The sequence below is a fragment of the Oryctolagus cuniculus genome, chromosome 3, assembly GCF_051225735.1.
Source record: "Oryctolagus cuniculus isolate XC-2025 breed Fujian yellow rabbit chromosome 3, ASM5122573v1, whole genome shotgun sequence".
NCBI classification, from domain to species: Eukaryota; Metazoa; Chordata; class Mammalia; order Lagomorpha; family Leporidae; genus Oryctolagus; species Oryctolagus cuniculus.
In genome coordinates this window covers 33,459,130-33,473,966 of record NC_142869.1, presented here as the reverse complement: position 1 = coordinate 33,473,966, position 14,837 = coordinate 33,459,130, and the positions used below count along the sequence as shown (strand labels likewise).

The window sequence follows — 14,837 nt, the reverse complement described above, 5'->3', positions numbered from 1 at the left end:
GCAACCTTTTATATTTATTTGTAGGACGGAAATAAATAAAGGATGAAGGAAGTGCTTGTCCTTGTTTTTTTTTTTTTTTTTCTCCCCTGAGCAGGACAGGGATGGAATATGCGAGGTCTGGGGTGGTGGAAAACGCAGGTGAATGTCTTCGGCTAATTGCATTCTCCCTACCATGCCTGTCGCGGCTCCGAGAGCCCCGCACTCCCCCTTCATGCCCTCTGGCTCCCCTACCCCACCCCTTCTTCGGCGGTGCTGCCGTCCCATCTGATGCTGCTTGGGATGCTGCATCACCCTGCCGCTTTGCCTCCCTGGTCCCACAACCGGGCATGCGCAGCGCGTTCCGTGCCGGCGGCCGCAACAGCAGCAGCAGCCGCTGCAGCAGCAGCATCAGCACTCGGAGCCCGGTCGGGCGCGCTCCCGGGGGGCGGGGCGCACGCCCGCCCCGCGCGCCCCCGCGCCGCTCGCTCCCGCGCGCCGCCTCAGCATCCTCAGGCCCGGCAGCAGCCCCCGCAGTCGCTGGAGTGGCCGCGCCCGCCGCGGGGAGGGAGCAGCCCCTGGGGAGGCTCCAAGTTGGCGGAGCGGCGAGGACCCCCGGACTCCTCGGAGGCTTGCCCCGGGAGGGGCTGAGAGGCGAGGCGGGGAGGGGGCGCCGCGCATCCCCGAGTCCCCAACCCCCGCTCCCAGCCCGCGGCGGCACCATGCGCGCCCAGCGAGCGTGACCGGCTCCGCCCGCAGCCGGCCCGCAGCCCAGCCCGGCGCTCTCGCCGGCCACACCAAGCGGCGCCCGGGAGCTATGAGCCATGAAGCCGCCCGGCAGCAGCTCCCGGCGGCCGCCCCTGGCGGGCTGCAGCCTAGCCGGCGCCTGCGGCGGCCCCACCGGCCCGGTGCCTGCCCGCGCCCCGGCCCGCGCGCCGCCCTGCCGCCTGCTCCTCGTCCTTTTCCTGCTGCCTCCGCTCGCCGCCTCGTCCCGGCCCCGCACCTGGGGGGCTACTGCTCCCAGCGGTGGGTATGGCCCCGTGCCTTTTGCATTGCCTTTCCCGGTGGGGCCCTGCAGGGGAAAGCGAAGGGCATGCGGCTCGGTGCGCTCCGGACACGTCCTCGACCCGGCCTCTCCGTGTTCTCCCTGCCTGCCTCTCCACCCTTCTCATTCCCAAACCCCCATTCATTCCAGTTCACTTTTGGAAGTCCGTTTCTGTTGAATTCACCCCAAACCTGTCCAGTTACTGTCGGTTCCACTGGGAGGTATTTAGTGGATCCTTTAGCGATCTTGAGGCAACTTGCGGAGGGGAAGCCAGTAGGTGGGAAATGGAGAGAGGGAGCAAGTTGCTTCTTGGGTGCTGGAGCCTTCATGTGAATGCGGGGCTCGGGCGGGGGGGAGGGGCTGTATGAGGATACAAGAGGGGAAGGGGTCCTCTTCCCAGATCTCCGACCTGGGCTATCCACTGCTGTTGGAAGTAAGGTGGGGGAGGCATGCCTCGGGGACCAAAGCCCTGAAGTGCAGAAGACACTGTGCACGACCTTTGGGTTGGGGTTTCTCAATACTTGTCTTGATGATGAACAGTACAGTAATGCAGTGTCCAGTCCATCGATGGTTGGGAATCACTGAAAGCGGGAAGCCTGCTTAGGAAGGAAAATAAGAAACTGGAAAATTGCCAGCCTCTGTATCCCTCTAAGGCAAAGAATTTGCTCATCTTAAAGTTAAAAGGGACCCGGACCATTTTGTCAAAAGAATCAATTGACATTCCATGTGCATGAATTCAGCGCTCAAGCCATGTTCGGAGCGGCCCCGGCTCTCAGATGGGATGCCAGCAGGCAGAGCACAGTTGAGTCTCTGTAGGCTCAGAGAAGGGCCGCACAGGGGGTCAGGACCTCAGAGCGTGTTCATCTCCTGACTCTCCCCTCCATACTTAGAAGTGTAGATTTGAGCCTGACTAGAACATGTATCTGTAAGTCAGAACAGTAACATTGCGTGGTTGTTTAAGCCTTATTGGCTAGCCCCCTAGCCAGGCCTTTCCGTTGCTGCAATAGCTTGCTCTACTCTGTCTCCTCTTGTTACCTGCTTATAAATAGAAAACTTTGTTTTGTAATTAATGGAAAAATGTGGTTTTGAACTTATGCATTGATGGGGTATATGTGTGTGTGTGTGTCTATGTTTGTGTTTCTTGCCTCTCCAGCTCCGCATTGGAATGAAACTGCAGAAAAAAATTTGGGAGTCCTGGCAGATGAAGACAATTCATTGCAACAGAATAGCAGCAGTAATATCAGTTACAGCAATGCAATGCAGAAAGAAATCACACTGCCTTCAAGACTCGTATATTACATCAACCAAGATTCAGAAAGCCCTTACCATGTTCTTGATACAAAGGCAAGACACCAGCAAAAACATAACAAGGTAGGCAGGAGGCGGGGTGTGCCAAAGTAGCTGCCATGAAGAGTTTCCCTTTGATTTGATTTCCTGCCAGAATCTGATTTCACAACTGTACTGCAGCACTTTATTCACAAAGCGATGACTATTACCATAGAGGAGAAACTGGAGGGAATTGACTGGGGATCTATTTTGATAGGACTGCTATTAGTTTCTCTGCTCTGACAAAACCCAAGCTGGGATTTTCTGATGCCCTTATGAGCTGAGCGGCTGAAACATCAGGTGCACCGGGCACTGAACAGTAGTTAAGTGAACCTGTCTAGGGCCCTGACTTGTTTCTGTGGGGCTTTATGTAAGGGTGCAGTATTCCATTGCCCAGGACTGTTGCAGACTGCTTTCAGTCTGCACACAGAGATTGCTGTAAGAGGCTGTTTGGGTGTACTTTTCCCATTAGTTTTTCTACTTTGAAATCGAGTATTTAAATTAAAAACTCTCTTTCTATCTTAAATGGATCATTAGAAAAAAGCATTTTTCCTGTTACATTTTTAGTAGGTAAACAGTTTGACATTTTAAAAGATTATGGTGAATAAAAACAAATTGCAAAATACGAAGGCCAGTTTTGGTTGGCATTGTCCTTCAGTACTTAATGTGCATTCACTGTGAGCAGTTGCTTTACTTTTAAGTTGGTTCAGAAGGTGGCACTGATTTTTAAAAACATATTCAATGGAAAACCAAGATGCTCAATAATGAAAATGTTTTAAGAAATGTTTTTTCCTGTTTAATATTCTTTATTTGAATCAGTATTTTGCACCCCAAACATGCTGACATAATATATTATGATTTCTTCTGTTCTTTATTAGGAGAAGAAAATAGAGTCTGTATGTTGCATGTTTCACTTTGAACTCTACCTGTTCTGTTGAGAACAGCAGTAACTGTCTATACATTGAGACTATGAGAAAAGTGTTTGAAGTTTGCGTCATTGTTTGGTTAATTTTCTAAAATATAAGTAACTGCTAACAGTATTTATGTCCAGTTTTCAAGTGGAGAGATAGAAATGTAAGGCTTTTAGGTGACTTCCCCAAGGTTTAGAGCAGCTAACCTAAAACTTAGGAAGCCTGAATATTTAATTTTTACTATGCTTTTACAAGTCAGGTGTCTGTTCCCCATTAGTGTGAAGTGGCTGCTGCCCACCTCTGTTCTCTGCCAGACCCTTTCTCCATGAGCTCCTACGTATCTTAGTGGGTGGGGTCTTAATGTAGATCACGTCTATCCTTTTGTCTTATTGATAGAAGGCACAATTGTTGTCCTTAAGGAAGAAAAGTCCAAGGTCCTCGTGATAAAGTGAATTGGGATCTGCTTTATAGCTTTTCATATGAGCAAGGCCTTTGATGGGGAACCGGCTAGTTCTCCAGCGCCTGTGCCCTTACTTGGGGTGCTGGAGGAAGAACAAAAGTTTGCCTCAAGGTTGTATTTCAGAGAATTCTCAAGCCTTTCCCAGCTGAGACTCGACAGAAATTTCAGGGAAATTTCTTTATAGCTCAGGTGTTGGAGGGTGTGACTAGTGCTTGCCTTATAATCTAACTGTATATGGCTGTTGTGTTTGGTGGGCCATGGTGTGACTACCATATAGCTGACTTCCTATGATAAGCAGTGTTGTGAAACCTTTATCCATTATGTAGAGGAATAGGTTTATCACTGTGGAACACCCACTTGCACTTGGAATGATTCAACCTTCCCCACTCTCACCTTCAGAAACTCATGGTAGATGAGTTTCTTTTAATATTTTGAAAAGAATGTTAACACAGGAATTATATTTGAAAGCATTTTCTTCTTTTCTGATTAGGTTAATTCAGTGCACATTTGTTGATCATTTCTCATGTGGAAGGCTTTATGCTAAGGATTCAAAGATGAGAGATAAGCATGATCTGTCCTCCTAGAGGTACAAAAATGAGATCAATTAGATTCTAAAAAGTACTCCTGCTCAGGTACAAGCTGTGTTATTTTTATTTGGTGGATGTCCTGAAATTTCTCTTTGTGTAGTGCGATTTCCTCTGTGCTTCTGTTTTTAAGCATCGTTTGAACTAGTTGACAAAAATGTTCCATATGCCTTCTGCTCTGTCTTAGGATGACTTGCCTAATAACAGCAAGGAAAAACACACTTGTCGGTTCAGTTGCTTTACAAATGTTTCATTGAGAAAAAGTATACAATTTCATAACATTTGCTTTAACAAAAAGAAGTTTTGATTTTGTTTGAGTGTCTTGGACCTCCCTACCCCTTCCCCCACCCCCTCCCCTGATTTCCCTGCATGGAGGCTCATTTTAATGAGTGCTATAGAAATGCTGAATCACTGTGTCACTCTCCTGGATCCCTAGATTGGGGTAGAAGTGCAGAAGGGAGTTCCCAAATATAGGTTGCAAGGCTGAGCTCCACAGTTATGGCTGGAGAAATTTTATCAATATTCAGTGTTGACCAGTCCTTATTGCTTTATAGCTGTGAAAGTTAGAATGTTTATTAACTCTTTCAAAATTGGTTTGTTTAAAAGTAGATTGTGTAAAGCATCTCTGTACCTACTAATGTTTCTGAAAACCTTGGGATTTCTTTTGCAAAGAATCTTTTATTTTAAAGATGGGGAAATATTTATTTGGTTGATTTAAAATTAAAAAAAAAATACTCATTTTATTTCAAAGAGAGAGAGAGATATCTTCTATCCACTGGTTTACTCTCCAAATGTCCTGAATAGCTGGAGCTGGGCCAAGCTGCAACCAGAAGCCTGGAACTGAATCTGGGCCTCCCCTGTGGGTGGCAGGGCCCCAAGTACTTGGACCATCATTGCTGTCCCCCAGGAAAGCCATTAGCAGAAAGGTGAAATTGGAAATGGGCCTGGGACTTGAACCCAGGCACTCTGGTGTGGGGTGTGCGTATCCCAAGCGGTATCTTAACTGCCATATCAATTGCCCACTCTTAGGATTCTCTTTATCTCCAGATGGAGTGATGTGTAATCAGTTGTTCAAAATGTTTCATTTTTGAGGGTAGATGTGGGCACACTTAATAGCTACGTGAGGATAGTAGGTATAAGACAAGGTAGCCCGGAGCAGATAGGGAGTTTATACAGCTCACATCTAAACAGTTATGTTCCTTGATTTTGGGTGCTTACTCACGTTGAGATTTCTTCATAGACAGTTTCATTTTTTAAAAATGATTCACTTATTTATTTGAAATTCAGAGTTATGGGGGCGGGAGAGAGATGGAGAGGAGGAGGAGGGGGATTGGAGAGATATTGAGACAGAGAGCGATCATTATGCTGGTTCACAACCTACATGGTCACAATGGCCAGGAGTGGGCCAGGCTGACGTGAGGAGCCAGGAGTTTCTTCCATGTCTCCCATATGGAATGCTTGGGAGTACCTGGGCCATCTTCTGCTGTTTCCTCAGGTGCATTACCAGGGAGCTGGATCAGAAGTGGAGCAGCCGGCACAGAAACCGGCACTCATTTGAGATAACAGCATAGCTATGCCACAGTGCCAGCCCCAACAGTTTCATTTTTTAAAGTTTTATCTTAGGTAGTAGGAAACTATTTACCACCATGAGGCAGCTTTAGGATCTGAAATGGAAAAATTTAACTTTTCATTTGATATTATCACAGTGCACTTAAAATCCTCGGAATCTTTGTAGTGACAAAATGTCTTGGCCAGTGGCTAAAGGCCTCTAGACATCCTCAGCATGGGAGACTGGTTGCCAGAAAGGAAAGCCAAGACCCAGAGACGGGGTGAACATCCAGCTGGTTGCCAGTGCTCAGTCATGCCTTGTGGGGAGCAACTCGGACTAGACTGTTACTGAAATTAAGACTTATTCTATGCATCTGCTCTCCCACAATATGGCGCTGGGAGAGGAGTAAACAGCTTCTACACAGCTGCCTTTCACCAACTTGACAAGCTGTAGGAGCTGCTCCTGATTGGAGGAGAGCAGCGTACTCGGCGTGTGGGTAGCAGAGTTGGGATTGGTGGAAGAGGACTATAAAGGAGGAGAGAGACAACATGCACCGGGAACATCTAAGGGGAACATCTATCTGAAGGAACATCCGAGCAGCCCCCAAGAGAGCCGGCCGGCGGTGTGCCGCTCCCCCGCGGAAGTGGGGAAAGTGGCAGGGGGAACCGCCCTTCCACGGAGGTGGAAGGGACGGTAGCCAACCCGGGAAGAACCAGCAGCAAACCCGGGGAGGGCTGAGCAGACAAAAGAACAGCGCAGGGTTTAGTGTCGTTCCTCCGTGAAGAGGGGGAGTGACAATGCCTAAGCAATGATGCTTCTATCAAGGAAAGTGTTCTGCCTTATGCTGCTTTCCGAAAGGAAACTGTCCTGGGGACTTTTGGAGAGCTGACCCCATAGGATGGTGCACCTGGACAGGACTTGGGAGCTCCAGGTTCCCTTCCCCATATTTTGCCTTATATAACTCTCCCACCTGACTATGCATCTGTACCCTTTGTAACACCTTTATAATAAGTGAGGAAACATAAGTAATATTTTCCCCCTGAGTTCTGTGAGCAGCTCTTAGTGAATCAATCCAGCCTAAGGAGGGGACTGTTGACATCCTCATTTATGTGGCATAGGCCACAGCCTGGGGCTTGTGATTGGCATCTGAAGTCTTGTGGGACTGAACCCTCAACCTGCAGAATCTGATGTTATCTTCAGATCGATACTGGCAGAGCTGAATTATATTTGAGGACATCCAGCTGGTGTCTATTGTTTGGTGTGTGGAGCAAAACCCACGATACAAATCGTGTCAGAAGTGATGTGTGAGAATGAAGGGGAAATACTTTACTTTTTCTTCTATCTCTTACTTTGATATTAAGATTTATCTTCCTCACTGGTGGAAACTTTTTAAATAGATTTTTTAAAAAGATTCATTTTATTTATTTGAAAGGCAGAGTTACAGAGAGAGAGAGGGTGGGGGGGGGGAGAGAGATTTACTATCCATGGTTTCACTACCCAAATTGCCGCGATGGCTAGGTTTGAGCCAGACCAAACCCAGGAGCAAGGAGCTTCATCTGGGTCTCTCACGTGGGTGCATGGGCTCCAAGCACTCGGGCCATGTTCTGCTGCTTTCTCAGGAACATTAGCAGGGAGCTGGATTGGAAGTGGAGCATCCAGGACTTGAACTGGTGCCCATATGGGATGCCAGCATCGCAGGAGGTGGCATTTCCCACTACACCACAATGCCAGGCTCACTTGTAGAGACTTTTGGAATAACAAATGAAATTGTATGATTACTAAGCAAGCATTTTATTTTTTAATTTATTTTTTGAAAGCTTTTATTTAATAAATATAAATTTCATAGGTACAGCTTTTGGAATATAGCAGTTCCACCCCCCATTCCCACCCTCCCATCCTGATTCCCATCCCACCTCCTACTCCCTCTCCCATCCCATTCTTCATTAAGATTCATTTTTAATTATCTTTATATACAGAAGATCAACTCTATACTAAGATTTCAACAGTTTGCACCCACACAGACATGCAAAGTATAAAGTACTGTTTGAAGATTAGTTTTACCATTAATTCTCATAGTACACCTCATTAAGGACAGAGGTCCAACATGGGGAGCAAGTGCACAGTGACTCCTGTTGTTGATGTAACAATTGACACACTGTCAGTAATCACCCAAGGCTCTTGTCATGAGCTGCCAAGCCTATGGAAGCCTTTTGAGTCCACAAACTCTGACAGTATTTAGACAGGGCCATAATAAAGTGCAAGTTCTCGGTCGGCGGCCCTGCTCACTAGGCTAATCCTCTGCCTGTGGCGCCAGCACCCTGGGTTCTAGTCCCGGTCAGGGCACCGGATTCTGTCCCGGTTGCTCCTCTTCCAGTCCAGCTCTCTGCTGTGGCCCGGGAGTGCAGTGGAGGATGGCCCAGGTCCTTGGGCCCTGCACCCACATTGGAGACCAGGAGAAGCACCTGGCTCCTGGCTTTAGATTGGTGCAGTGTGCCGGTACAACGTACCGCTGTAGCGGCCACTTGGGGGGTGAACCAACGGAAAAAGGAAGACCTTTCTCTCTGTCTCTCTCTCTCTCACTGTCTAAATCTGCTTGTCCAAAAAAAAAAAAAAAAAAAAAAAGTGCAAGTTCTCTCCTCCCTTCAGAGAAAGGCACCTCCTTCTTTGATGGCCCCTTCATTCCACTGGGATCTCACTCACAGAGATCTTTCATGTAGGTCATTTTTTTGCCACGGCGTCTTGGCTTTCCATGCCTGAATTGTTCTCATGGGCTTTTCAGCCAGATCTGAATGCCTTAAGGGCAGATTCTGAGGACAGAGAAAGTAAGCATTTTCTTAACCATTAGTGGACTATATTAATACAATTGTACATACATTTAAAAAACACTTTAGGTTCATTCATTCTGAGATATTCCTATGAGGTCTGATCCTAGGAAAGTTAACCCATCCTTTCCTGAAACTTTCTTATGGTCAAAAATTACTTGTCTTATATTCTGTTCTCCTGAGGACTTACTTTCCTCTTCCAGTTGAGAAGGGACAGAAAAGGTGCTGTGCATAGCACAGGGTCTAGGGGAAGTGGCCTAGAGTTTGAACAGGAAGAAATGGAAAAATCTAGACAAGACTGTCTCCTGCCACAGCCAGGCCTTGGATAAACGGTGCAGGTTACTGAGATACAGGTTTAAATGCATTTAGACCGTGGTGATAATTTCTACTTCCTACTCTACTTTAGACTAAGACTCTTCCATATTTCTTGACTTTCCAGAAACTGCTGCTTCATTGTCCTTGGTATGGGACAACAGAAAAAGGAGTGTGGACAAGGGGTCCCAAGTATCTGTCCCATGAGATGGTTTCATATTGTTTTAGAATTCTGGATTATCCATATACATGTATATATATATGTATGAAATATAAATATATATTAAAACTTATTTATTTATCTGAAAGGCAGAATGACAGAGAGGGCGAGAGGGCGAGACAGAAAGAGATCTTTCATCTGCTCATTCACTGCTAGGAACAGCTTGGGCTAGGCCAAGTCAAAGCCAGGCACTTGGAATTCCATCTGAGGCTCCCACGTATGTCGCAGAGGCCCAGATACTTTGATAATCTGCTGCTGCTTTCCTAGGAGCACAGTCCTGGCTGCTCTGCTTCCAGTCCACATCTCTGCTCCTTGAACTGGTACCCCCAAGTCACAAATGGCAACTTAATCTGTTGCCCCACATACAGGCCCCTGGAACAAATATTCTTACGACTCTTATTAGAGGTTCCTCTTTAAAGAATAAATAGAAAGTCCCATACTGTGTGTATGATGTGTGGAATATGATGAAACATGGGGATTTTTTTTTATCCTGCAAGTTTCTTTAACAAATACAGGTTTTATTTAGCTAAAGAATTATTTGTAAAATCTTATACACTGGACATGTCCCTGCTTTGTCCTAATTCACCTGTATGAAGTTGATTGCCTGACAGGTGTGAATTGTAAGAGGACCATTTCTCAGATTTATAGAGTAGCAATTTATATATTGGAATCCATAGCCTTTCCATGTTTTCCAGGCTTTTAAGAATTATAGTTTATATAATTCAAGCTTATAATGATTTTACTTGCAATACTAGGCATCATGGGCCTTCAGTGCCTATCTGTTGAATGGATTGATGATTGAGTACTCATAGCTTAGAAGGAGTACAGTGGCTCCCATGAAATGTCATGTTATAATCATAGTAAAATTTAAAAAGACCCTTAAGATACTAAGTATTTTTAGCACAATGCCAGATCAGCAGGAGAGATAATTTTGGTCTTGAGGTTTTTTTTTTTAAAGGTTTATTTTATTTATTTGAAAGACAGTTACAGAGAGAGGTAGAGACAGAGAGAGAGGTCTTCCTTCTGCTGGTTCACTCCCTAGATGGCTGCAACGGCTGGAGCTGCGCTGATCCAAAGCCAGAAGCCAGGAGCTTCTTCTGGGTCTCCCACGTGGGTGCAGGGGCCCAGGGACTTGGACCATCTTCTGCTGCTCTCCCAGGCCATAACAGAGAGCTGGATCAGAAGAGGAGTAGCCGAGACTAGAACCGGCGCCCATATGGGATGCTGGCGCTTCAGGCCAGGGCATTAACCCGCTGTGCCACAGCGCTGGACCCTGGTCTTGAGTTTTAAAAATTGATTTATTTATGTATTTGAGAGACAGAGAAAGAGAGTGGGAGAGAGGGAGAGAGTTTGAGAGAGTTCTCCCATCTGTTGGTTCATTCTCTACATTCTTGAAATGGCAGGGACCTGGGCCAGGGCATGGGCAGGAATCAGGAACTCAATGCAGGTCTCCCATGCAGGTGGCAGGGATCCAACTATTTGAGCCATCTCCTACTGCCTCCCAAAGTATTCATTAGCAGGAAGCTGGAACTGAGAGCAGAGCTGGGACTTGAACATAGGCACTCTGGTATGGATTGCAGGTGTCTCAAGCAGGCACGCCAAGCTAATACAAATGCTCGCTTTCAGTCTTGTGTAAACCACAATTACTGTGTTCTTATAGTACCTATAATATAAAAAAAAATCTGTATTAACAACTCATATTATCCTCATCAATGTTGTCCACTGTTAATGTGCTATTCAGGAGCTGACCATGTGATAGTTTTTGTCATTGTTATGGGTTAGTTGCCCAATGGTAGAGTAAGTAAGATGTGTCTGTCTATTCATATTTTCTAATAAGTCGTATTTACATCTATTAGATGTTCAGTTTTATTTGATTCAGCAAGCACTTATTGAATACCTCTTTTAAATCAGGTGGTGAGCCGAACCCTGGAAAAAGTGTGATGAGTAATATTTAGTCCTTACCTTTGCTTGGTGGGAGGGTGTCAGAATTCAAGCAGTTGGTGGTGTGTGGCTTGTGTCAGCACAGTTGCTTGTTGTAAGAACAGAAGGAAGTCTGTGAACACCCAGAGGAAAGATCAACTTTTGAATAGGGAAGTAAAACAAAACCACGTAAAGGAATAAAAATTGAACTGGCCTCACAGAGCAATTAGGAGAAAGGTTTGTGCAGGAGGTAGGGAGAAGGTAATTCAGAGAGCCGGCAGAGCTGAGGCTCTGGGTACAAAGGCCTGCCCTGCAAGCGAATATCCCTGTGCTGAGCTTGAGAAGGGGAAACCCAAGTGTGGGAAATTTCAGAGAATCACATGTTCTTTTAAATTTGTAGTCAATTTAAAAAATCTACGTAATTTCTTTAAAAACCTAATGATGTAGATGCTTATAGATGTAAACATCTATCAGGTTGAGATTTAGAGTTAATGTCTTTAAAAAGTACAAACAGATGGTGAATGACAGATAGATTTTTCCTTCACAGAGCCCAGACAGGGTGTATTGGGAATGGCAAGAGGGTGGAGGTGGAAGGTTATGAGGACTGAAGACATGAAGTGTTTGGATTTATTCCATGTTAAATGATGAGTCCTGTGAAGTCAAGAGGTGAGCACATCCTGACTGAGCAACAGTAGCTTGTAGGTGACTCCTCAGGGAGTTTACCTTCTAATAGGAGGGGAGAGACCTTAAACATGTCAGCAATAGTAACAGCAACACGAAGGTTTCAGATATTGACAAGTGCTTAAAGACGATAGAATAGCATAGTATGGTAGAGTGTTGGGTGCTGTGGTTTCTCTTGAAGCGTTAGAAGATTTGGCCACCTGCTGCTGAGAAGTGGCTCCTTTTAGATGGAGTAGCATGCGCTGTTTACTCGACCACCATTCCTTGTGCATGGTTTGAATATGTCCCTTAAAAGATCTTGTCTTGCAGACTTAGTTCTCAAATCCATGTGAATGGTGTTTGGAGGTAGAGCCCTGGGAAGTAATTAGCATTAGATGACGTCACAAGGGTGGGGCTCCCATGATGGCATTAGTGAAAAAGAAGAGGAAGAGAGACCTCAGCTAGCATGCTTGCTGTTCCAGCATGATGCCCTCAGCTGTGTTATACAGGAAGAAGGCTCTCACCAGATGCCCCTGTTATGCTCTTGGGCTTTCCATCCATCAGAGCCATGAGCTAAGTAAACTTCTATTTTCTACAAACTTCCCAGTCAGTGGTATTCACTTGCAGCAACAGAATATGAATTAAAACATATTGTTGCCCCAAACCCACCTGTCTTCATTTCTGTTACTTGCCTGCCCCTAGGGGTGTTTGAATTTGGACTTTAGTCATTGATCCTTTTCTTCCATAAAGTCTACACCATTTTTGATCATCTCACTCTGGAGGGTTTGACTTTTACTGTGCTTTCTGGTAGTTCACAGCTGAGCTGTGCTGTTGAAAGTCTTCAGCATGTGTCCCTAAATAATGCTTTCTGCTCACAGGTTGACTCATTCCTGCTAACTATGTAACTGCTAGTGTCATTTTGTCTTCATTTATCCTCAGGTTTTGTTAACAGAGTGGGTCACTGTCCTTCTCTTTACAGTTAGTCAAAAAATAACCCAGTGGCATTTTCCCAGTTGCCCAGCAGCTCTGGCGCCATCCAGTATGACCGTAAATCAGGCAAGAAAAGAGCTATCCTCCCTGCCTTCTCTGTTTTTCTCAGCAGTACTGCTGCTTTCCCAGCCATCTAAGAGTGAACCTTGGGAGTCTTCTTTGACTCTTTTCTCTCCTCCGTCTTCTGCCTATAAATAGTTGCTTATTAAGTCTTGACATTTCTCCCTTGAATTCATCCCTCTTCCTCCTTCTACATTGTACTCTTGTCATTGCCTCTTCTCTCTCTCTCTGTCAATCCATCAGTCCCACTGCTGACAGATTAATTTTACTGGAACACTTATTTCATCACATGACTCCTTTTATGCACATTCAACAAGCATAATTTCAGCTGGATAGATTTTCCTGTGGAGTGAAGGAGAAGATGTGCAATTCTCTACAGCAGAAATACTACCTTCGTCCATATAGATTTCCTCTTCCTTTTTCATTTCAACATTAAATTCTTTTCTTTAAAAATTCATTTTAGAAGGAGGAGGATGAAGGAGGAGGAAAGAAAGCATTCCCACCTGCTGGTTCATACCCTGTATGCCCACAAGAGCCAAGGCTAGGCCAGGACAAGCCAGGAGCCAGGAACTCAATCCTTTGTTTCCCACATGGGTGGTAGAAAATCATCTGAGCCATTATTGCTGTACCCAAGGATCTGTATCAGCAGGGAGCTAGAGTTGGGGGCCAGAGCTAGGGATTGAGCTCAGGTCCTCTGATGTGTGATGTGGGCATCTTAATTGCTGTGCCCATTTCCTTTTCAGCATTTTTCCAGGCCAGTTGTCCTAAAGGTCAGTTTATGGGAGGAGTTCATTTTTTCTGGGTGATTCCATTTGTATCTATCAAACTCTGGTGCTAGTTGTGTAAAACCCTTGTGATTAGTAGCAAACCCTCATCCACTGGTAATGTGTCCTTGGGCTTTTCATTCCAAACCCTGTTAAATAGCTGCTTCAGAAAATCCTGTCCTCTCCATCTTTAAGACCTGAGTAATAAACTGCTCTTAGAGTATGAGTTTTCTGAATGGAAACATTTTATTCCTTTCAAGAATGTACATAATCATAAGGCTTTATTCATGCAATGTATTCAGTTTATAATTGATATGGGTACCCTTTAACCTCATGAAAGACCCAGTCATTCATGTAATTCAGTCATTCAAAACCCACTGAGTTTCTGAATTTTTCAGTTTTACAAGGGAGTCTTTGTGTTTAGAATTTACATGAATTCGGTACAATTTTAATCAAATCTGATGCTAGAAATTCTACTATGAAGAGAGTGGATACAGCTATCATATTTTATTCACAGTAATGAGTTAAAAGTAGCCGTTTTTGTCCCGAGAAATTTGGATAACATTCTCCATCACTGGGTATGCTGTCTAAGACAGAGCTAGGTTTGTGATTAGCCCACTGTTTCAAATAAAGGTTTATGATAGAGGTGTGTTCTTTGGCTGAAGAGTGAACTGAGGCTGATTTTCTCATCTGGAATATTACAGATTAATAAATTTGTAATCTACTTTGAATTCTATTATGGGATATATTTATTTGGTAACAAGATCTCCCTTATCACTAAATGTTTTTCTAAGTCTTCTATTTAGAAATGAAAAGGATGGAAATTCACATTCAAACAAGTCTCCTCTACTGATAGACATTAATTATAGAGTAGTTGAGATCACATTCAGAGAAATATAAATATAAATGTTTATAAATATATAAATATGTGTCCAGTGATTGTATTGCTTTATTTATTTATTTGAAGGGCAGAGTGACAGAGAGAAAGAGAGAGTGAGAGAGAGATATCTTCCATCTACTAGTTCACTCCCCAAATGACTGCAACAGCTGATACTAGTCCAGGCTGAAGCCAGGAGCCTGGAGCTCCATCTGGGTCTTCCATTTGGGTAGCAGGGACCTTAATACTTGGGCCATCTTTTGCTGCTTTCCCAGACTCATTTGCAGGGTGCCATATTGGAAGCGGAGCAGAAGGGACTTGAAACAGCTGATATGGTATGCAGGTGTTGCAAACATCAGCT

At 44.9% G+C, this 14,837-nt stretch overlaps 1 protein-coding gene across 3 annotated transcripts in view; it reads left to right on the top strand.

Annotated features, from left to right (window-relative positions):
- The first annotated feature begins 658 nt into the window (after window positions 1-658).
- ADAM23 (ADAM metallopeptidase domain 23) overlaps window positions 659-14,837 on the top strand; it is a 170,953-nt gene continuing 156,774 nt past the window's right edge. For all 3 annotated transcript variants that reach the window (XM_008259040.4, XM_002712550.6, XM_089329978.1), the window contains exons 1-2: window positions 659-1,002; window positions 2,175-2,392. In XM_008259040.4, the coding sequence (XP_008257262.4) occupies window positions 801-1,002; window positions 2,175-2,392 (420 nt within the window). In that variant the 5' untranslated portion in view covers window positions 659-800. The remainder of the gene's footprint in view (window positions 1,003-2,174; window positions 2,393-14,837) is intronic.